The sequence below is a fragment of the Gracilinanus agilis genome, chromosome 3 (assembly GCF_016433145.1).
Source record: "Gracilinanus agilis isolate LMUSP501 chromosome 3, AgileGrace, whole genome shotgun sequence".
NCBI lineage: Eukaryota > Metazoa > Chordata > Mammalia > Didelphimorphia > Didelphidae > Gracilinanus > Gracilinanus agilis.
The window spans coordinates 5,701,054-5,723,493 of record NC_058132.1 but is presented as its reverse complement, the minus strand read 5'-3'; the positions used below and the strand labels follow the sequence as shown (position 1 = coordinate 5,723,493).

Sequence of the window (22,440 nt, the reverse complement as noted above, 5' to 3'; positions counted from 1 at the left end):
CGCATTAATGTCCCAATTTTGCCACATCCCCTCCAACATTTATTATTCTCCCCTTATCTCATTTTAGCCAATCTGCTAGGTGTGAGGTGGTACCTCAGAGTTGTTTTGATTTGCATTTCTCTAATTATTAGAGATTTGGAACACTTTCTCATGTGCTTATTGATAGTTTTGAGTTCTTTATCTGAAAATTGCCTATTCATGTCCCTTGCCCATTTATCAATTGGGGAATGGTTTGTCAATACTCTATTTTTTAATTGTTGTCTTTGCCAATTGTATGGGGGAGAGATAGAGCCTGAGAGTTCATTTAATTTTCATTTATCTAACTACTCATTTGTAACATTTTTGCTTAAACATTTTTAAAAATTACATTTACTTTCTTTGCCATTCATCTACACTATCCCAGGTAAAAAAGGAAAAAAATACAAAATTCTTGTAACAAATACATAATTGAGGAAAACAAATCCCTTTTAATACTTGTAATTTTCATTTTATGACCTTAACCAGTCTGAAAGTCTTTCTAATGTTAGTGACTTGGATTAGTGATAATAGATGTATTTCCTCCAACATACTGATAATTCTTTTTTAAAAAAAAGTTTATTTTCCCTCAGTTGCATGAAAAATAATTTTTTAACATTTGTTTAAAATTTTTTGAGTTCCAAATGCTCTCCCACCTTCCCATCCTTCCTTTCTTCTTTCCCCTCCCTGAAAATGTAATCAATCTGTTATCGGTTTTACATGTGCATGTTTCCATATTATTCATTTTGTGGAAGAGAATTCACCAAAAAAATGAAGAAATTTCAATATAGTATACATATTTTTGTCTGTATTCAAACTCCATGAGAGTTTTTCCTCTGCTGGCAGATGACATTTTTCAGTCATGAGCCTATGGGATTGTTTTGGATCACTCTGTTGCTGGGAATAACCAAGTCATTCACAGTTATTCATCCAGAAATATTGCTGCGAATGTGCACAATGTTCTGGTTTTGCTTACTTCACCTTTTTTCCCCTGTAAGTCTTTCCAGGTTTTTCCAAAATTATCCTGCTTGTCATTTCTTACACTACAGTAGTATTCCATTACAATCACTTGCTACAACTTGTTTAGCCATTCCCCAATTGCTGGACATCTCCTCAATTTCCAGTTCTTTGCTACCACAGAAAGAGCAGCAATAAATATTTTTGTACAAATAGGTCCTTTTCCCTTTTTAAATAATCTCTTTGGGATACAGACTTAGTTTTGGTATTTCTGAGTAAAAGCTCATGAATTTTAGAATCCTTTGGACATAGTTCCAAATCACTTCCAGAATGGCCAGATTGGATCACAACGCTACCAATAGTGCATTAGTATCCCAATTTCCCCACATTCCCTTCAATATTTACAATTTTCCTTTTCTTTTATATAGGCTACTCTGATAGGTATGAAGTAGTTGTTTTATTTTGCATGTCTCCAGTCAAAAGTGATATAGAGGGGGGAAACGAGGTGGCTCGGTGGACTGAGAGCCAGACCTAGAGATGGGAGGTTGTAATGATAATTGCAATGTGGGAGTAATTAGCTTAGTTAAGAATGGAGTGTAGTCAGATGATTAGGATATTGTTAATAGATGGATTAAATTAGCTACTGAGGTGAGGTGCCGGTTGATATAGGAATATAGGTCAGAAGCTTTCTTCTCATACTCGTTATATCTGCTTGTTAAAATCATCACTGCAGAGGCAAGGGACTAGAGCAGGGTCGGCAACCTTTTTGGCCGGGAGAGCCATAAACGCCACCTTTTTTATAATGTCATTCCGTGAGAGCCGTCAGCGCTCCCAGTGCCGCTCCTGTAACAGCACCTGAAAAAAAATGGACTTTATGGCTCCTGCAGAAAGAGCCCTGTCTGGCCCTCAAAGGAGCCAGACATTGCCGACCCCTGGACTAGGGTATCAGAAGCTAAGCTACAGGCATTAATTAAAGTGATACTACAACGTTATCCTGATTTTCCAACACAAGGGGCCCTTGCTCATAGGGACACGAGGACAGGAAAAGGGACAGAAGGTCTCCCCAGTAACTTGGCTTATCTAGAATGTCATCAGGATAACGTTCATGGCAGCTCCCATCCAGAATTCCATGTTTCAGCCTGCCTCCCTACTAGATTTCCCCCCTAATTCCAATTCCTCCTGTCTCCTTCTCTGCCTCCCCCTTGATCCGTCTCCTGAGCTCCAGTCTTCAAAGCCTGCTACTCTCCTGCACACCGGCCCTCCACTTACGCTCATTGCTCCTCCTCCACCCTGTCTTGCTCCAGCTGACTATTATCCCCTCACACCCTGCTGCAGAAGCTGCACCCCTCCCCTGCCTTACGGGGCTTCTCTTAATGCTGATGGTCTTCTTAGTGCTCAGCTCCATCCTCCTTCCTCCACCTCCACTCAGTATTATTGGAGGATTACGATCAGCCTGTCTGTAGAGGAGGAAGCAGATAAATCAGCATCTCCAGCAAAAATGAGAGATAATCCTGAGAACATGGAAGTAAAATTAGCAGAGCATAAAGGTATTGGATTCAAGACTCTTAAAGCCCTTAGGAACAGTGTAATTCAGTACCGTAATGTGGCTCCTGTCACTATGGCACTGACAAACAACGTTAGCCAGCAATCACTGACACCTGACAACTAGGACGAGTTACCTAAATCTTTGCTCAGTGTAGAGACTTCTTAATGTGGAAGCTGCCATTTCAGGAGTTATGCCCGGAACAGGCCAGGGCCAATAGGAGAGCCCACATGCATATTACCTAGGAGGAACTGACTGGCGCAAGAGAATTTGAAAGCCTTAATAGGCAATTATTATGTTCAGAACTAGCCTTTAATCAAATTGCATTAGCTGCCGAAAGGGCGTGGCAAACTTTACCCAAAAAATGTAATGTGGCAGATTTCTTTTCAGAGACATTTCCTCACTATGGGACTCTAAGAGCAGGCTGAGACATGAAGAATTTAGAACACAAGAATCTGAGGGAAGCTTGAGTTAATAAGACTAAGCATGTCTGCTTTGCATATCACAAAAGTGGACATTTTAAATGATCCTGCCCCAAGTTACAGCAGAGGCAGCCTCCTGATATTTTCCAAGAGTGTCCTAGAGGAAGACATTTGATCTCACAATATCTTCCATAAACACAGGCCTTGACAGCCACAGCCAATTGGCTATAGCCTTTAAACTCCTTGGTGGGCCTTTGGCCCTTTAAAATTTCAAGACACCAAAGAAAAGACTTTTTCTGCTAAAAATTTAAAAGGGGGGGGGGGGAGAGGGAACAGCTGGGTAGCTCAGTGGGTGGAGAGCCAGACCTAGAGACGGGAGGTCCTAGGTTCAAATCTGACCTCAGACACTTCCCAGCTGTGTGACCCTGGGCAAGTCACTTGACCTCCATTGCCTAAAAAAAAAAAATAAAAATAGAAAATTTAAAACAGGCAGAAATGTTTCTCTTGCACAAGGGGTTAGCATGAACAGCTTCACTTTACCAGTGGAGCTGACTGCAATTGGGGTCTGGGAGACTGCAGTAGGTTTCCTCAACCCAGTCCCAGAGAAACCTGTCCTCTATTGTTTAAAAGTAAAAGCCTCATTTCTCAGGGGTTGCATAGTAAGGGAGAGATAGGAATCACACCCAAAGCCTTTGACATTTTTTCAATTAGAAAAGGCAAGAAGCTTGTGCAGATTCTCTTTCTAAGCAACTCTTTGCTAAATGCAGGAGTTAGTGTGAAGGCAAATTTAAAATCAAACATGTCAAATTTATATTGGACAGAGTAAATTAATAAGGAAAGACTGATTATATTCCTTTACGTAAAAAGTAAGAAATTTTCTGGTATTTTTCACATGCCACAGTCTCTTTGGGGAAGAGATATTTTATCTGATATGAAGTTAACATTAACTACATGTACCAGAGTACAAAAAGAATTTTTAGTGCCTTTAATTAAATCTCATGCTAAATTTGCTGGTCCAATCACATGGCTTACTTCTAACCTATTTGAATAAATCTTTGGCCCTTAAAAGAAAAGATACTCCAGCAAATTGATAAATTAATCCTGCCACAAGGCAGGTGTAACACTTTCATCTTGTGTCAAAAGTTTGTACCACAAGTGCTGGAATCAATCAGGAGAAAATTTAAAACTCAGGACAGTTGTCTGCATGGAAAACCTGAATTGGCCAGTGCTTCAGAGAAAGTTCAGATTGATCCAACTTTTAAATATTTAGGGACAATTGTTTATCAACAGGATCTTAGGCCACAAAGAATAGAAATTCATAGAGTTTGCTTAAAAAACTCTAAATGATATTCAAAAATTGATAGATGATATTAATAGGCTTATGTATTTTTTAAAAATAACTATAGGAGAACTGGAAAACTTATTTGCTACCTTAAAAGGAGATCCTTCCCTCTCCTCACCTAGGGAGCTTTCCCCTGAGGCTGAGAAGGAATTGCAGAAAGTTGAAACAGCTTTGTACAAAGCCAGATTATTTGAAATTTTTATTTTTTATTTAAAGTATTTAAAATTAAAATTCTCTGCCTTTAGTGGCCTCAGTTGTAAGAAGAGGTATACTCCCACTAGTACTTTACATCAAGGTGAGCACATTATTGAGGGGTTGCATTTATCTAAACAACAGATGAAATCACTTACTAGTTATTTAGAATTGATACTATTAGTAGTTACTCAGATTAGAAAAAGATATCAGTAATGAATTGATTCTAATCCTGATACTATTCATATCCCAAAGGCAAAAGAACAAGTGTGAACTTTAATTGCACCATGTATCTTGGCAAATAATTTTTGCAAATTTTATAGGAAAAATTGATAATCTCATTCCTGTGAAGATGGGATTAACTCTACCCTGCTCATTTTTAGATTTAATCATCAGAAGTGTAAACACCCTACTTACCCTTGAGTGGGGGAGGTCTGTGACCCATGTGTGCAATGGTGCCTGACGAATCAGAACCTAAACAAAGCTTTAGCTGAAATTGGTACACGTAAAAGTAGAGGAAGGCACAGGAAGCGACACAAAAGAAGCATCATTAAAAAGGAGTTACAGCTTCCTCTGGGCAGTTCTTCATTTTTCAGAATTCCGAGTTTGAGTTGAAGGCTGATGATGAATCTACATACTGGACCTGAGACCTTGGACTTGGTGAGACTGTTCTTAAATCTCTCCCTTTGAACTACCATGTGGGTGAATGAAAAAGACTGACTTCTTTCCTGGATTTTCTGAAGGGATTAGCCTTAGGAAAGGCCTCTCTTCTTGAGAGAGGCTTTGCGACTTGAAGCCCTTGCTTTATTCATCCCTGGGCCCTTGGCTCAAAACTTTGGCTGAGGACTAATTAGCCTTGCCTGGGTTGAGCCAGGGTCCGGAGCAAAATACTTATTGCGTTAGGTTAGATATCTTACCCTATCCTCTCTCTGATTTTCTTACTTTCACTTTTTCTATATTTTGTAAATAAATTACCATAAGAAATCATTTGGAATTTACTAAATTCCTGGTAACCAAAACTCTTAAATATTCAGTCCAACCATAATTTTTACCCTTTACATTCCTAATACCAAAATCTTGCTATTTGTAAGCTTAACTCTAATTATTTTTCCGCAAATAATGTCTTTGTACCTTATTGCTGATGCTATTTCACTGTTGCTTCAAATAAGGGGGAAACAGAAGCTATATTAGACAATCGTGTCATGTTAATGCACAAACAGTATAATTTTCCTCAGAAAGCAGAATGGGTTGCAGATAGACACATGCTTAAGGTCATAGCACAGACTTGCAATATCACATATGTCTCACTGTATTTTGTTAACCTGGTTAATTCTTTAAAAGCTGCAAAAAGTAAACCAGTGCAAGATGCAGAATTAGTTCTGTTGTTTTGTACCACACAGAATGCAATCTTGCAAAGACAGAATAAAATTTTTATGACACATATTTGCTCTCACATGAATCTCCCTGGACCTCTGAGGGAAATTCAGAGAATGACCTGGTAGCCACTACTTTTCACTCTCATTTACACCAAAGTACAAAATCTCCTAAATCTCAATTTCCTATAACTATAAGACAAACCAGAGAAATTATTTAGCAGTGCAAATTTTGTGGTCCATATTCTGTCACTCCTTCACCTCAAGGAGCTAACCACAGAGTTTTAAGACATGCAGAATTGTGACAAATGGATGTATTATAATATGCTCCTTTTGGAAAATTGAAACGTATAAATGTGATTATGGATACTTATTCTCATGCTGTGTGGGCTACAGCTCAACATGGAGAAAAAACATGCCATGTTATTGCGCATCGTTTAAAAACCTTTATACATCTGGGCATTTCAAAACAGTTAAAAAATTTAATCAGCAGTGCTTATACCAGCAAGAGATGGGCAGAATTGGACAAATTATGGAACATCTCTCATAAGGCTGGTATCTCAGGAAATTCTATAAGACAAGCAATTGGAGAAAGGGCTAAAAGAAATGTAAAGCCCAAATTTAAAAATAAAAAGGATATTATAAGACAATTTCTAACAAACTATTTTCAAGAGGAAAAGTTTTTAAAAGATCCAATGAGTCTATCACTTGGGGTTGAGGTTCTGCTTCAATAATTTACAGATAATAGAAATGCATGGAAGAAAGCCAGAATCATCAAGCATTCTTAGAGAAGGCCAGCCCAGAAAGCAGAGGAAGCAGATATCTGTCTACCACCACCTACAGGACAACACCTAAGTGACCAGACCGTAGAAGAACAGTAGATGAACAACGAAGGCAACAGGTCTATCTTAACTCTCCTCATCAATGAATTTCTACTAAAGGCAGTCCACCTGCCAAAAGACTATTATTAATGTGCTTACAGATATTCTAAATGTCTATAGGTATTTGTAAGAAGGTCAACTCTTTTTATGTATCTAAAAATTTCAAATTATATTGTAAAATATGTAACTTGCAATTATTTTGTTGGAATTGTTCCATATCACAAAATTTTTATTAAAAATCAAATTTTATAATTGGAAATGTCATAACAGTACATTGGATACTGTTCACTTGCAACAGAAATGGATTATGCTGACCAAAATGTATATGTGATAATTCTCTTAACCTGTTTATTCACAGTCTGCAAAAAAGCATGCCGTTACTGAACAAGGTTTGTATAAACTAATTCAGCTTGAAATTGCATTTAATCATAAAAAAATCTCTCTTTTAAATAAAAAGGGAGGATATGATGGGTTCTAGGTATAAATGAATCATGAAACTATTAAAGATTGTAAGAAATTAAATTTAGGGGATTGACTAAATATGAGAATTCTAAAATAATATTGTGGTCACCGATTTAAAGATATTATAACAAGTAAAAAATGACTTTAGCAACTTTATTTACAAAGAAGTAGAAAGAGTGAAAATGGAAAAAGGTAGCTAAAGAGACAGGTTTTAACAAGCCTATGAACCCTTCTCCAGTGAAGTGAGGCTCAGCCCCATAGGGGCTTCCCCATGTCTAGTGGTGTCTTCAGTTACTTATTCACTCAAGACGAAGTCTTTCAACACTGAAGTCCAAACGAGAAGATCCAGGAGCAGTCTTCCAAGAAGCAGTCCAAGAGCCAAGGTCCCAAGTTGAAGCTGAAGTCCCAGTCCAAAGCCAACTCCAAGAGGCAACTCACCAGCCCAAGCTCCTGGACAGGAAGTTCAGGACTTTTTATAGTCCTTTTCCCACATCACTTCTTGTCCCTTCCTCTACTTTACAGGAACCAGTTGCAGTCTCAATTTGCTTAGCACTGCCCAGGGGGTGGTTAGTCGCCTCTGGAGTTGTCACCCATTTTATCAAGTGACTTAAAAACACTCTCACTTAGTGTGAAGTAGGAGTGCTTAAGTTCTTAATTGATTAACTTAAAAATTGCTGATTGATAGACAAAGAAAGTTTGATTCACAAAGATATATTCAAAAGCTGACTCTGATGAGCAAAGTGCTCATGGACAAGACTTAATGGATATATTTCTGGTATTTCACATGATTGATTTCTGGATCCTTGAATTGAATTGGGGCTCAAATTTTGTGGGACTCAAACTTCTCCCCATTTCTGCAATCTGGAAGGCTGGCGTGCAATTTCTAAAGCTCCTTTGTAATGGCAATGACACTCACCATTTGTATGAGATGGTGCCAGGGTTTTAGAGGAAGTAGGACTTCCAATTGAGCTTCTGTCTGGGAACTGGCTAGGCCAGTATGTTGGGTTCCTGTTTTTTGACTTGCTCTTGATTGCCAATATGATGCTAATGTCTCTACTGTTTGATGGACAATCCCACATCCTCCACTCATGGAAACCTCAATAAAACTTGAGTTTGCCTGTCTGACTCGGGAGGCTCTCTCACCATTAGAGGAGGAGCTGACAGGCTGGATGTGATGCTGAAGAATCCTGTATCTGTATCTTCCAGGACCCTCTCCTGCAACTTCCTCGGACACCTCCCACTTCCCTTGTGGGAGGTGTCAGAAGGAGAATATAAGAAGAGAGAAGTGCAGAGCCTTTTCCCCTGAACTTAGGTGGAGAGCTTTGGTCCCTGTGGCTTCCGGATATCACTTTCCCTGACTTTCCTTTTCCTAACCCTGAATCAACCTATCTAACTCTCCCTGGAGTCCAGGCTTGATTTAATTAACTCCCTAGCCTACCTATAGGGGACCCTAGTCAATTTCCCTACCACGAGACAGCAGAAAAGGGGGGGACCCCAACTACCTTCCTTCCCTTCCTTTCCCTCCAATTTTCCCCAATACACTCTTTATGTCCTTTCTCTTTTAATCTTTAACCATTCCACCCATATTCCCCCAGTCCCCAGCTTCCCTTTCAGGTGCTCAACCCACACAAGAAGATCTTGTAGCTGTAGTTCAGGTAAGATTGCTGTGATCATTTACTATGTGTTTTGTATACCTAATCTATTTCAGTGTTCCATCACTTCATTTCTTAGCTGGTACCAGGCTGTTTTGACAACTATTGCATTAGAATAGTTTGAGAGCTGTTAGATCACCTCCTCTCACATCCCCCCGCCCATTTATTTCCTTGATATTCTCAACCTTTTGTTTCTCCAGATAAATTGTTTTTCTTTTTCTAGCTCTGTACAATTATTTTTGGGTAGTTTGATTGTGATAGCACAGAGTAAGCAGATTGCCATTTTTTTTTATATTGGCTCAGCCTATCCATGAGCAATGAACACTTTTGAGTTGTTTAGATCTGAATTTATTTATATGAAGTGTGTTGGGCTCATATAGTTCCTGAATTTGTCTTGGCAGATAAACTCCCAAGTATTTTATGTTATCTACTGTTAATTTAAATGGAATTTCACCCTCATCTCTTACTGCTGGGCTTTGTTAGTAATATATAGAAATGCTGATGATTAAGGAGGGTTTATTTTATATTTTGCAACTCTGATAAAGTTGTTGATTATCTAACCTAATTTTTTAGTTGATTCTCTAACTATATCATCTGCAAAGAGTGATATGTAGCCATTCTTTATATATCTGTAGATAACCAGTATTGGTTTTTTTTCCCCCTCCTAGTATCAATTCTAGAATAGAAAAGTGGCAAGGACTAGGCAATTGGGGTTAAGTGGCTTCCGCAGGGTCACACAGCTCAGAAGTATTTGAGCTCATATTTGAATCCAGGTAATTCTGACTCCATATCTGGCACTCTATCATCTGTGCTACTTAGCTGCCCCTTTTTTCTATTTTTTTTTTTTTGTTGTTGTTCAGTTGTATCCATATCTTTATATGTATCCATATCTTATATATAAGGAAAACCTTATATGGGGTTTTCTTGGTAAAGATACTCTAGCATTTTGCCATTTTCTTCTCCAGCTCATTTGACAGGTTGGGGAAACTGAGGCAAACAGGGTTAAGTGACTTGCTCAGGGTCACATGGCTAATAAATATCTAAGCTAAACTTGAACCCAGGAAAATGAGTCTTCTTGACAATAGGCTCTGAATTCAACCCACTGCATTTCCTAGCTGCCCTTATTTGTTCTATATATACTTTAGATGTATGACCTTTATGAGGGAAACTTTTTGCAAGTCTGCTTTCCAATTGTTTTCCTTTAAACTTTTAGATGCATTGGGTTTTTGTATGAAGAAAATTGCCCATCTTATTTTCTGGGATCCTTTCTGTTCATGTCTGGAGATAAACTCTGCTATCCAGAACTATATCTTCTTCCTGGTTCCTCTAATTTGCTGGAGGTGGCCGTCCTTCTCTAAATCATTTGTTCATAAAGAACTCATTTTGGTTGACAGTATCAGAAGCTGGTACTTATCTATTTTCTGCCAGACTACTTTCTAGTTTTTCCAGCATTTGGTGGTGCTTTGTAATTCCTGACCCATTAGTGGAGGTCTCTGGATTGTTTGAATAGGAAGTTATTATACTCATCTTTTTTCTTAATTTTATTTTAAAATATTTTCCTATCTTTACATGATTCATTTTAATTCCCTCCCCCCTCCCAGAGCCAACAAGCAATTCTGCTGGGCTGTACAAATGTTATCACTTGATACCTATTTCCATATCATTCATTTTTGCTATAGTGATTTTTAAAATCCTAAACCCCAAATATAAATGTGATAAGTGATGCCATATGTTTTTCTTTTTGCATTTCTACTCCCATAGTTCTTTCTCCCAATGTGGATAGCATTCTTTCTCATAAGTTCTTCAGGAGTGTCCTGGCTTGTTGCATTGCTACTAGTAGCAGAGTCCATTACATTGGATTGCTCCACAATGTTTTACTTTCTGTATACAATGTTCTGGTTCTGCTCATTTCACTGCATCAGTTCATTAAGGTTCTTCTAGTTCACATGGAAAGCCTCCAGATCATCAATCCTTATAGCACAATAGTATTCCATCACCATCATATACCACAATTTGTTCAGCCATTCCCCAATCAAGGGATATACCCTCATTTCCAAATTTTTTTTTGCCATCCTGAAGAGCGCAGCTATGAATATTTTTGTACAAGTATTTTTCCTTATTATCTCTTTGGGGAACAAATCTAGCAGTGGTATGGCTGGATCAAAGGGCAGACATTCTTTTAAAGCCCTTTGACCATAATTACAAATTGCCTTCCAGAATGACTGGATCAATTCACAACTCCATCAGCAATGCATTAATGTCCCAATTTTGCCACAAGCCCTCCAACATTTATTTTCCTTTACTGTCATATTGGACAATCTGATAGGTGTGAGGTGGTACCTCAGAGTTGTTTTGATTTGTATTTCTCTGATTATAAGGGATTTAGAACACTTTTTCATGTGCTTATTGAAATAGTTTTGATTTCTTCACCTGAAAATTGCCTATTCATGTCCCTTGACCATTTGTCAATTGAGGAATGGCTTGATTTTTTTGTATAATTGACTTAGCTCCTTATAAATTTGAGAAATGAGACCTTTATCAGAGGTTTATATATGTTATGAAAAATTTCCCCAATTTGTTGCTTCCCTTCTAATTTTGGTTGCATTGGTTTTGTTTCTACAGAAACTTTTTAATTTAACATAATGAAAAGTATTCATTTTACATTATGTAGTGTGTAATTAATTTCTGTATCCTAGAACTCCAATTCCCAGCATCCCATGTTCCTTTTCATGTTACCTGCTGATGTAGGGAGGGTATAAATTTGGCGTAGCCCTGCCTCTCACCCTCTTCCTGTAATCAGGTTTGGTGGAGGTGGTGTGAGGTGAAAGCCAGGAGACTATTGCTCACATGGTCTTAATGTTGTTAGATAATTAGGATTTTTATACTTATTTCCTTTTTATTCCTTCTACTTCAAGTGATTATTAATAAACTTTATAAAATTAATACTTAGTATTGGATATTAATTTAAATCTTACATTTTTGGCAACCAGAAGTAGGGTTTAGAACCCGTAATTCTCTCTAAATGAATAGATTAAAAACAAACAACAAAACCTGGTTTCTCCTGCCACAGCTTTTTTCACCTTTCCCCTCCAGGGAGTACTGATATTTCTGCCTGTCTGTCTTGCTTCCCACTGCTATTGCCTGCTGCTGCTCCTGCTTCCCTTGCTAACTGCCTGTGTGCGTGTGTGTGGGGTGTCCTTGCTAAGCCTGCAGCTTCTGTGAGCCTGCCACCATGTCTCTTGAACACACAAGCTGGGAATCCTTGTGAGCTACTTTCTAGGCAGCTGGTAAATTATAAATTCCTCTTTCCCTTACATTGCTAACAGCTAAGTGTTTGCTGCTGCCTTGGAAGCCAGGTATTTTAAGCAACAATTAACCTCTAACCCTCCTGACTCATTTCACCTGGGGGAAACAACCTTGCTGCCCCTCTCCCCCCAGCTACCATCTTGCAGCTCAGAATCCCAGAGTGTTGGAGGAAGTTAATAATTTCAGCTCAGTTTTTGTTATTAGAAAGCACTAATTATTGGGCTAAATTGAGAAGGTTTAGCCTTATTTTATTAGCAAACCTGAAGTTTTCTCTCTCTTTAAGGCCTTTGCTAAACCCTCATGTGGGTCTCAAGCATTATAGATGCTTAAACCCTTTTTGATTTCCTAGACCTGCTCAGCTTAGCAGCTCTGAGGAGTTTTTACCTTCAGTGTGCCCAATTTAAGAAAGCTTTTGTTTTCCCTCACTAACTTAGCCTTGGGCTAAAGCCTTTTGACTATCCTTCATTCAAAGCCTGATTGGGGCATGTCTCCATCTACTAGCCTTGTGAGATTTTTACTCCTAGCCAGTATATACTATGCTAGTGCCACCTACAGGCAGGAAGTAGATTTGCAAGCATGGCACAGTTTCCTGCCTATCTCAAACAGCTCCTATTCCAGGAGAGCATTACAGAGTTCTCACAGCTCAAAGTTTTGGGGTATCTTTTCTTACTGTCCCTCGGTGTGCTTGTCTTTGTGATTAGATTGAGTAATCCTGAGATTCAGGGGTGAGATTCATCTCCCCATACACCCCTTGCCATTTTGGCCTGCCTAGTCTCTGGAACACATTCAATGTGGGGCTCATCCACACTATGCCCAGTGCAGGTATGGGGATCCTCAGAAGTGTGACCAAAGGAATCTAGATGGATGATACTGGGGAAGGGAAGGAACCTTAAAGAGTCTGGAGGTGAATTTTTAGCTTTTCAGACTCCACTGCTAACTGTATTGCAGCTACTGAAATTAGAGAAAAGGACTTCTGAATTCAGTGCCTGTATCCTGTCACATATACTGTATTTACCAATTAAGATTTAATTTTGTTTTTTAAGTTCACATATTGATCTAATCAATTGTTACACTATGTCACTTTCTGTTACTGTGTTTTGGCCATTAGCTATATGTACTCTTACGTTATCTTTACTAGTACCTCCCCCATGACTGGACTGGAGAAAATACCATTGTAAAAGTCCATAAACAACTTGCACAAATCCTTTTCTGTGGCAAAACCATAGGTTCTTATGGATACTGGGTTTGTCACCAGATCCATCGAGGTCACATGTTGCCCAACTGGCCTTTTGTTCCTTCTTGCCTTGGTTAATTGTCACAAAGATGATGATGGATTGATTCCATCAAACTGGTTACAACATGTATACAACTTTTGGAGAATTTAATGACCTAAAAATTTAAATTGATTTTAAAGGGTCTTCATAAGTGATTTTTCAGGATATCTAGGAGCACCACTACTTCTGACTGATCATTTGCCTACCTTTGAGTTGTTTGTAACAAAAGGTAAGGATCCATTTAGTAGTTGAAGTGCAGTGCAATAGCACTACTGTATTCCCCACCTCTGCATTTATGAAAAATATAATGGATATCAGAATTGATTTTCACTATTGTAGTCTTTGCCTCCACATTGCAATGGATGGGACATATAAAGACATGTCTTTTATGGCTGTTACAGTCTCATACCAAAGAAGGGAGGTCTCCCAAGGGGCTTGGTTACCCTGGAATGGGTTATAATCTCATCTAGGAGGTTTTCCCAGGGAGCTTTGTAACCACTAGACGGATTTTTAATATTTGTAACCTCAGCTTACTCTACCTTTCCACCAGAATGATCTAAATTCTTGGTGTCACTTTAGACCCAAAAGGTTTTCATCAGCAGTACATAAGTTTTTTAAAATTTCCTTCTGGGCTCCTCTGCCACATTTTAGAATAATGTCAGTAATAGACTTTGTTAAAAATATCTCAGCCAAGGTTGAAAGATTGGGTAGAGCTGGAGAACTTGTGACAAATATCCATGAGCTTCAAAGGTCTTCTTTTAAAATGTTACACAGCAAGAGGCTAGAGACTCATGTTTGATAGTGGGTCTGTTTGCTCTAGTCATTAAATGGGCTGTTATGATTTTGGTACTTCTTGAATGTGTATTAGCTGTACTGTACTGTATAAACTGTTACTTGGTGAAAATTATTTGCACTTGCACTGTGAATCATGGCCAAGTTAAAAAGGAAATTGATCTAATTTTTGGGTAAGAAACCTTTGTATTCCACCTCTCCTTGGCAAACAGAGTGTGTCACTGATTGTGAACTATATATTTTTGATTAAAATTTTTTATTTTCTTTGTATATGTAATAGTTTTCTTTTTTCTCACTTTTTGTACTTAAAGCACATGTTACCAGTATTGTTTTTTTTGATTTGCACTAATATAAGTTTACAATATCCATTAGCCCTAACATTAATGCGTACCCAAAAGCTTTAAACTATGGAAACCTGCCATTGGTTGTTAAATAGTGTGGGACTTTGATTTATGATTGTGACCAATTCCAGAAGGGATCAAGAGATCACAAAAGAGCCATTATACAGTGCCGAGAAGCAAAAGGTCAAGGATACCAACCAATCCCAGTAGGATTGATGAGAATCTGCACCAAGACAAGAGGACTTGTTTTGGGGTTCAAGGAAGTGCCTGTTTGATGTTAGATGTACTATTTCCTCATGCCAGATTCAGACAAAATATCTGTTTGGCTAGAATATTGGCTCCCCTATCCCTGAGAGCAAAGGTAAAATCAAACCAAGGGACTGATATTCTCATTTACTACAAAAATCTATTCCCTTTTCCATCTTTCATAGTGTGGCAACTTTCTGTAGTCCAGGTTACTGATTGGGTAAGTGCATATTGCTGCAATGGTCCTACAGACTTGGGGGACATAAATCACTTTATTGGGCCCTGACTCAAGGACCTGTAATGGGCTTATTCTCTTATTCAGAATTTTTATAAACTATTTAATTTTTATTTTTTCTTCTTTTTTTAAAGATGTTTTTGATTTCCTTTTTAAAATTGATTCACATACCTCATAACTCAGCCATGTATCCTTGAGTGATCTGTGTTTGTGAACACCCTCCTCGGGGGGGGATTCTATAATTATCATAAAATTCAATTCTTATAAAAATTTTTCTTGAGAGTAATTTTAGGATAAGAAATTTGCTACTTCCTCTAATCAAGAAAGTGAACTGTTTGGAGAAGGGGCCATGGAGATGCCTGCAGAAACCTCACACAGCACCAAAAGATCAAGAATGAACTTTGGGATGTAGTAATATTGAGCTGTGGGGGATTGAAAGCATTTATTTTGTATTTATACTCTTATGCCAAAGGGTCCCCTAATCATTTTGATTTTTTATCAATGGTTTTGTTCTCTTTCTTTTATCCCACAACCATTTTTTGTTGTTGTTGCCTGATTACTCTCATCCAGAGAAAAGCACCTTCCCTCATGAGCACATTTGTACAATTTCTCTCCACTGTGTATACTCTGATGAATAAGAGAGGATCTCTGACTGGCTTTCTTATACTGAATCCATTTGGAGATACCTCAGAATGATATTTAAAAATATTGAACAAGTTCCAAATTCCTTTTAAATGCCTTTCCTCATTCACGACAGTGATAAGATTTCATTCTAATAGAAATTCTTGGGTTGGGAACAGGAGATGATTGCTGCCTGAAGATCTTGCCACATAGATTATATTCCTTAAGTTTCTCCCCAGTATGGGTTATCTTCATTGAAGTAAAGTAGTAACTCAACGTTTTTGTCACATTCATGACATTAATAAAGGTTCTCTCTGGTGTGGATTCTCTGATGTGCAGAAAGCCTTTAGGTCTTGGTGACAGCCGTTCTACACTAATTATGTTAATCAGGTTTTTCTTCAATGTGGATTTTTTGATGTCTATCAAGACTGGAGTTGCATTTGAAAGTCTTTCCACATTGATTACATTCAAAAGGTTTCTCCAAAATATGGATTTTCTGGTGTGAAACAAGATTGCTCCTCACTGTGAAAGCCTTTCCACACTGATTACATTCATAAGGTTTCTCTCCAGTGTGGATTCTCTGATGGGTAGCAAAATTGGCCCTCTGTGTGAAAGCTTTTCCACATTGCTTGCATTCATAAGGTTTTTCCCCAGTGTGGATCCTCTGATGGGTAGCAAGTTTGGAGTTTTCTCTGAAAGCCTTTCCACACTGATTACATTCATAAGGTTTCTCTCCAGTGTGGATTCTCTGATGTGTAACAAGATTGGAGTTCTTTGTGAAAGCTTTTCCACATTGCTTGCATTTATAAGGTTTGTCTCCAGTGTGGATTCTCTGATGTTCAGCAAGATTGCTCCCCTGTGTGAATGCCTTTCCACATTGTTTACATTTATAAGGTTTTTCTCCAGTGTGGATTCTCTGATGGGTAGCAAGATGAGAGCTCTCTTTGAAAGTCTTTCCACATTGATGACATTCATAAGGTTTCTCTCCAGTGTGGATTCTCTGATGTGCAGCAAGTTTGGAATTTTGTCTGAAAGCCTTTCCACATTGCTTACATTTATAAGGTTTCTCTCCAGTGTGGATTCTCTGATGTGTAACAAGATTACAGCTCTTTGTGAAAGCTTTTCCACATTGCTTACATTTATAAAGTCTGTCTCCAGTATGAATTTTCTGATGGAAAACAAGATTGGCCCTGTGTGTAAAAGCCTTTTTACATTGATTACATTGAAAAGGTTTCTCTTTAGTGTGGATTCTTTGATGTACAAGAAGAATAGACTTCCCTCTGAAAGTCTTTCCACAATGACTACATTGAAAAGGTTTCTTTCCAGTATGGGTTCTCTGATGTGAAGCAAGAGAGACCTTCCATCTAAAACCCTTTCCACACTGTTTACATTTATAAGGCTTTTCTCCAGTGTGGATTCTCTGATGTGTAACAAGATTACAGCTCTTTGTGAAGGCCTTTCCACATTGTTTGCATTCATAAGGTTTGTCTCCAGTGTGGATTCTCAGATGTTCAGCGAGAGAGCCCCTCTGTGTGAATGCCTTTCCACATTGTTTACATTTATAAGGTTTCTCTCCAGTGTGGGTTCTCTGATGGGTAGCAAGATTGGAGCTCTTTGTGAAAGCCTTTCCGCATTGTTTACATTTATAAGGTTTCTCTCCAGAGTGGATTCTCTGATGTGCAGCAAATTTGGAGTTTTGTCTGAAAGCTTTTCCACATTGCTTACATACATAAGGTTTGTCTCCAGTGTGGATTCTTTGATGTACAAGAAGAATAGACTTCTTTCTGAAAGTCTTTCCACAATGACTACACTCAAAAGCTTTCTCTCCACTATGAGTTCTTTGATGTACAACAAGATTAGACCTTCTTCTGAAAGTTTTTCCACATTGATTACATTCATAAGGCTTCTCTCCAGCATGTATTCTTTGATGTACAGCAAGATTGGAGCTCTTTGTGAAAATCTTTCCACATTGATTACATTTATAGAGTTTCTCCCCAGTGTGGATTTTCTCATGATCAGTAAGACTAGAGCTGTATTTGAATGTCTTTCCACATTGATTACATTCAAAAAGTTTCTTTCCATTATGGCTTCTCTTATGTTTAGCAAGAGTGGAGCTGTGTGTAAATGCTTTCCCACATTGATTACATTTAAAAGGTTTCTCTAAAATATGGACTTTCTGGTGTGAAACAAGATTGCTTCTCACCGTAAAAGCCTTTCCACACTGATTACATTTATAAGGTTTCTCTCCAGTGTGGATTCTTTGATGTGTAGCGAAATTGGCCCTCTGTGTGAAAGCTTTTCCACAATGATTACATTTATAAGGTTTCTCTCCAGTATGGATTCTTTGATGTGTAGCAAGTTTGGAGTTTTCTCTGAAAGCCTTTCCACACTGATTACATTCATAAGGTTTCTCTCCAGTGTGGATTCTCTGATGTGTAACAAGATTGGAGCTCTTTGTGAAAGCTTTTCCACATTGCTTGCATTTATAAGGTTTGTCTCCAGTGTGGATTCTCTGATGTTCAGCAAGATTACTCCCTTGTGTGAATGCCTTTCCACATTGTTTACATTTATAAGGTTTTTCTCCAGTGTGGATTCTCTGATGGGTAGCAAGATGAGAGCTCTCTTTGAAAGTCTTTCCACATTGATGACATTCATAAGGTTTCTCTCCAGTGTGGATTCTCTGATGTGCAGCAAGTGTGGAGTTTTGTCTGAAAGCCTTTCCACATTGCTTACATTTATAAGGTTTCTCTCCAGTGTGGATTCTCTGATGGGTAGCAAGATTACAGCTCTTTGTGAAAGCTTTTCCACATTGCTTACATTTATAAAGTCTGTCACCAGTATGAATTTTCTGATGGAAAGCAAGATTGGCCCTGTGTGTAAAAGCCTTTTTACATTGATTACATTGAAAAGGTTTCTCTTTAGTGTGGATTCTTTGATGTACAAGAAGAATAGACTTCCCTCTGAAAGTCTTTCCACAATGACTACATTGAAAAGGTTTCTTTCCAGTATGGGTTCTCTGATGTGAAGCAAGAGAGACCTTCCATCTAAAACCCTTTCCACACTGTTTACATTTATAAGGCTTTTCTCCAGTGTGGATTCTCTGATGTGTAACAAGATTACAGCTCTTTGTGAAGGCCTTTCCACATTGTTTGCATTCATAAGGTTTGTCTCCAGTGTGGATTCTCTGATGTTCAGCGAGAGAGCCCCTCTGTGTGAATGCCTTTCCACATTGTTTACATTTATAAGGTTTCTCTCCAGTGTGGGTTCTCTGATGGGTAGCAAGATTGGAGCTCTTTGTGAAAGCCTTTCCACATTGTTTACACTCATAAGGTTTCTCTCTGGTATGGATTCTCTGATGTGCAGCAAGTTTGGAATTTTGTCTGAAAGCCTTTCCACACTTATTACATTGATAAGATTTCTCTCCAGTGTTGATTTTCTGATGTGCAGCAAATTTGGAGTTCTGTCTGAAAGCCTTTCCACATTGCTTACATTCATAAGGTTTGTCTTCAGTTTGGATTCTCTGATGTGTAACAAGATTACAGCTCTTTGTGAAAGCCTTTCCACATTGCTTACATACATATGGTTTGTCTCCATTATGGATTCTCTGATGTTCAGCAAGTGCGTTTCCACACTGATTACACTGATAAAGTTTCTCTCCAGTGTGGATTTTTTGATGTACAAGAATAGACTTCCCTCTGAAAGTCTTTCCACAATGACTACATTGAAAAGGTTTCTCTCCAGTATGGATTCTCTGATGTGCAGCAAGAGAGACCTTCCATCTAAAACCTTTCCCACATTGTTTACATTTATAAGATTTCTCTCTAGTGTGGATTCTCTGATGTGTAACAAGACTGCAGCTCTTTGTGAAAGCCTTTCCACATTGCTTGCATTCATAAGGTTTGTCTCCAGTGTGGATTCTTTGATGTGTGGCAAAATTGGCCTTCTTGATAGATTTTCCGCACTGATTACATTGATAAGGTTTCTCTCCAGTGTGGATTCTTTGATGTACAAGAACAGACTTCCCTCTGAAAGTCTTTCCACAATGACTACATTGAAAAGGTTTCTCTTCAGTATGGGTTCTCTGATGTATAAGAAGATTAAAGTTTTCTCTGAAAGCTTTTCCACATTGATTGCATTCATAAGGCTTCTCTGCAGTGTGAGTTCTCTGATATACAACAAGATTAGACCTTTTACTTTGATTGCATTCACAAGGCTTTTCTCTAGTGTGTATTCTCTGATGTACAGCAAGATTGGAGCTCTTTGTGAAAATCTTTCCACATTGATTACATTCATAGAATTTCTCCCCAGTGTGGATACTCTGGTGTGCCAATAGATGTGATTTTTGTGTGAAAGTCTTTCCACACTGATTGCATTCATAAAATTTTTCACCAATATGGATTTTCTCATGATCAGTAATACTAGAGCTGTTCACTGAAAAGGAATAAGTGCAGAAAAAGAAATTAAAACTTATTCACAAAGGAAAGTTATAGTGAGCTATATGAAGACCTAATAACACAAAGTACCAATAATTCAAATATCCGTAGACTAGAGTTAAAAGACTAGGTGTCTCTTAAATTGGAATTGCTAAAGAATATACATACCATGCATTGCAAGAATGTATACAACATATTTCTAAAAACCACAGAGTACTTTGATAAATCTATTTTTTTAGGGCCAGGACAGTGAATAAATATTATCCTTGATTATACATATTTTTAATGGAACTTTTATTTTCCTAGCCATCTCAATTTAAGGTTCCTGGTGGTGGCACATGAAATTTTTTTTGATGAAAACATTATTTTAAAAGCATGCAGGTATCTTTTAGACCTGTGCCTAGGAAAATTCTTGAATCAAGAATTTATTAGAAAGTTGATAATTCTAACTATGTCATATTTAAATATCTGAATAAAATAAATGAAGATGAAATTAGAAAAAATGCCATAGTCAAAAGATGGAGAAACCCAATAACCATGTCTACCCAAAACCATTGGCAATGGATGAATGCTGAAAAGATAGAGTATTCCAAATTCCTGACAACAATAAATGACACATGAAAATACATTTCAAAACACTGATTAGAAGTTAGATGAAAATAATTTTGTGATTTCTGATCATGCCTCCAAATTGATAAAAATAATAAAAGGAAATCATCAATATTTGAAATTTAAAATTCACAGATGTGAAATAAAACAAACATTTTTTATCCACTGTAAAACAGACTCTGATGTGCAGAAAGCCTTCAGCTCTTAGAGAAAACCTTTCCACACTGATTACACTCATAGCATCTCTCTCTAGTGTGGATTTTTTTGATCGGAAGCAAGACCAGAGCAGGATCTGAAAGCCTTTCTACTTTGATAACATTCAGTGTTTCTCTTCAGTGTGGATCCTCTGATGACAAATAAGGAGTGACGTGTAGCAGAAAGCCTTCCTACTTTCACTGCTTAAAAAGCTTCTCTCCAATATGAATCTTCCATCGTCTAACAACATCTGATGTCCTACCATGGCCTTTCCACACTCATTACATGAATATGTTTTCATTCCAGTATGAAATCTAGGATGGTAAGGAAGAGATGAATGATGGGGTTAAGGGTACTCCACAACCAGTTTATTCAGAAGCCTCATTTCTAATGTGAATTTTGAGCTTAGAGTTCTAATGGAAGGTCTGCCCAAATTTATTTCTTATATAAAGCATTTCTCCAGCAGAACTATTTTGGAGTCTAATGAAATCTAACTTCCACCTGCAGGCCATTTCCCCTCGATCACAGTGTGAATTTAAATAAATTTGTACCCCCTTATTCTATTAGAAAAGCCATCAGCCTCAGCCTTTGGTGGACCACACATGCCCAGGACAAGAGAGGCCTTGCTATTCAAGTACGGTATGGCTGAAGGGGTGTCCTGGCTTATGGAAGAGGATGTCTGGAAGTAAAGACTCAGGAGCCAGTCTGAGGTTTAGCTTTTACAATCAAAGGGTTACAGAAGGAGAGTCAAAAATTGGCTATATAAGCAAATGGAGAGGAAGTGCTGGCTCTCCCTCTTGCTGGACATGTAAGTCATTCTCTTCCCCCTCTGGAGCATTTAATGCTTGGCAGGCACTGGCTTATCTCCCTGGTGTATCTGGCATATATTTGCATTTCGGGAGTCTTCTTAAAAGACTTCAAAAGCTGTATCTGTTCATAAAAGCATTTGCTATATTTAGTTTTCTGAAAACAGTCATGGATTATTTAGGACTGAAAACTGTCTGAATCTCTTTCCAGTTTCATCAAATTCAGTCAACTCTTTGGATTTTCCTCTACCTTGATATTAGTCATAGATTTCTCTCATGAAGGCACAGAGACTGTCACTCATGAATCTTTGCTGGCCAGATTGTTCCACAAAAATACTCAGCTTGTAGCAGCAATCTTGTTAGCTTCATAACTAGTTATGCCTACATCTGAGGAAATCAAACTAATGATATATACTTAGAAAGGCATATACACATAAATATATGCTCCTTCCTCTGAAGGCAGAAAGTAAACTGATTTATACTCTATTTCCCCAGTGAAGAAGAATTTTCAAACAAGTATCAGAACTAATCAATGGAAAGGCCATTTAGTCACATCTGGCAGATAAGGCCATTTAGTCACATCTGGCAGATAAGGAGTTGTTAGGTGGCTCAGTGGCCTGAGAACTAGGCCTAGAGACAGGAGGTCCTAGGTTCAAATCTAGTTTTAGCTGTGTGACCCTGGGCAAGTTACTTACTTCAATTGCCTCACCTTACTCCTTTCTGCCTTGGAAACAACATAGTAC

At 38.1% G+C, this 22,440-nt stretch overlaps 1 protein-coding gene across 1 annotated transcript in view; it reads right to left on the bottom strand.

Moving 5' to 3' along the window:
* The window catches only part of LOC123240672 (zinc finger protein OZF-like), a gene marked incomplete at its 5' end in the record, with an annotated part of 29,144 nt that extends 10,153 nt beyond the window's left edge, over window positions 1-18,991 (bottom strand). Inside the window, 2 exons of the mRNA XM_044668393.1 lie at window positions 17,828-18,370; window positions 18,791-18,991. Coding sequence (XP_044524328.1) covers window positions 17,828-18,370; window positions 18,791-18,991 — 744 coding nt within the window. The remainder of the gene's footprint in view (window positions 1-17,827; window positions 18,371-18,790) is intronic.
* Window positions 18,992-22,440: the final 3,449 nt, after the last annotated feature.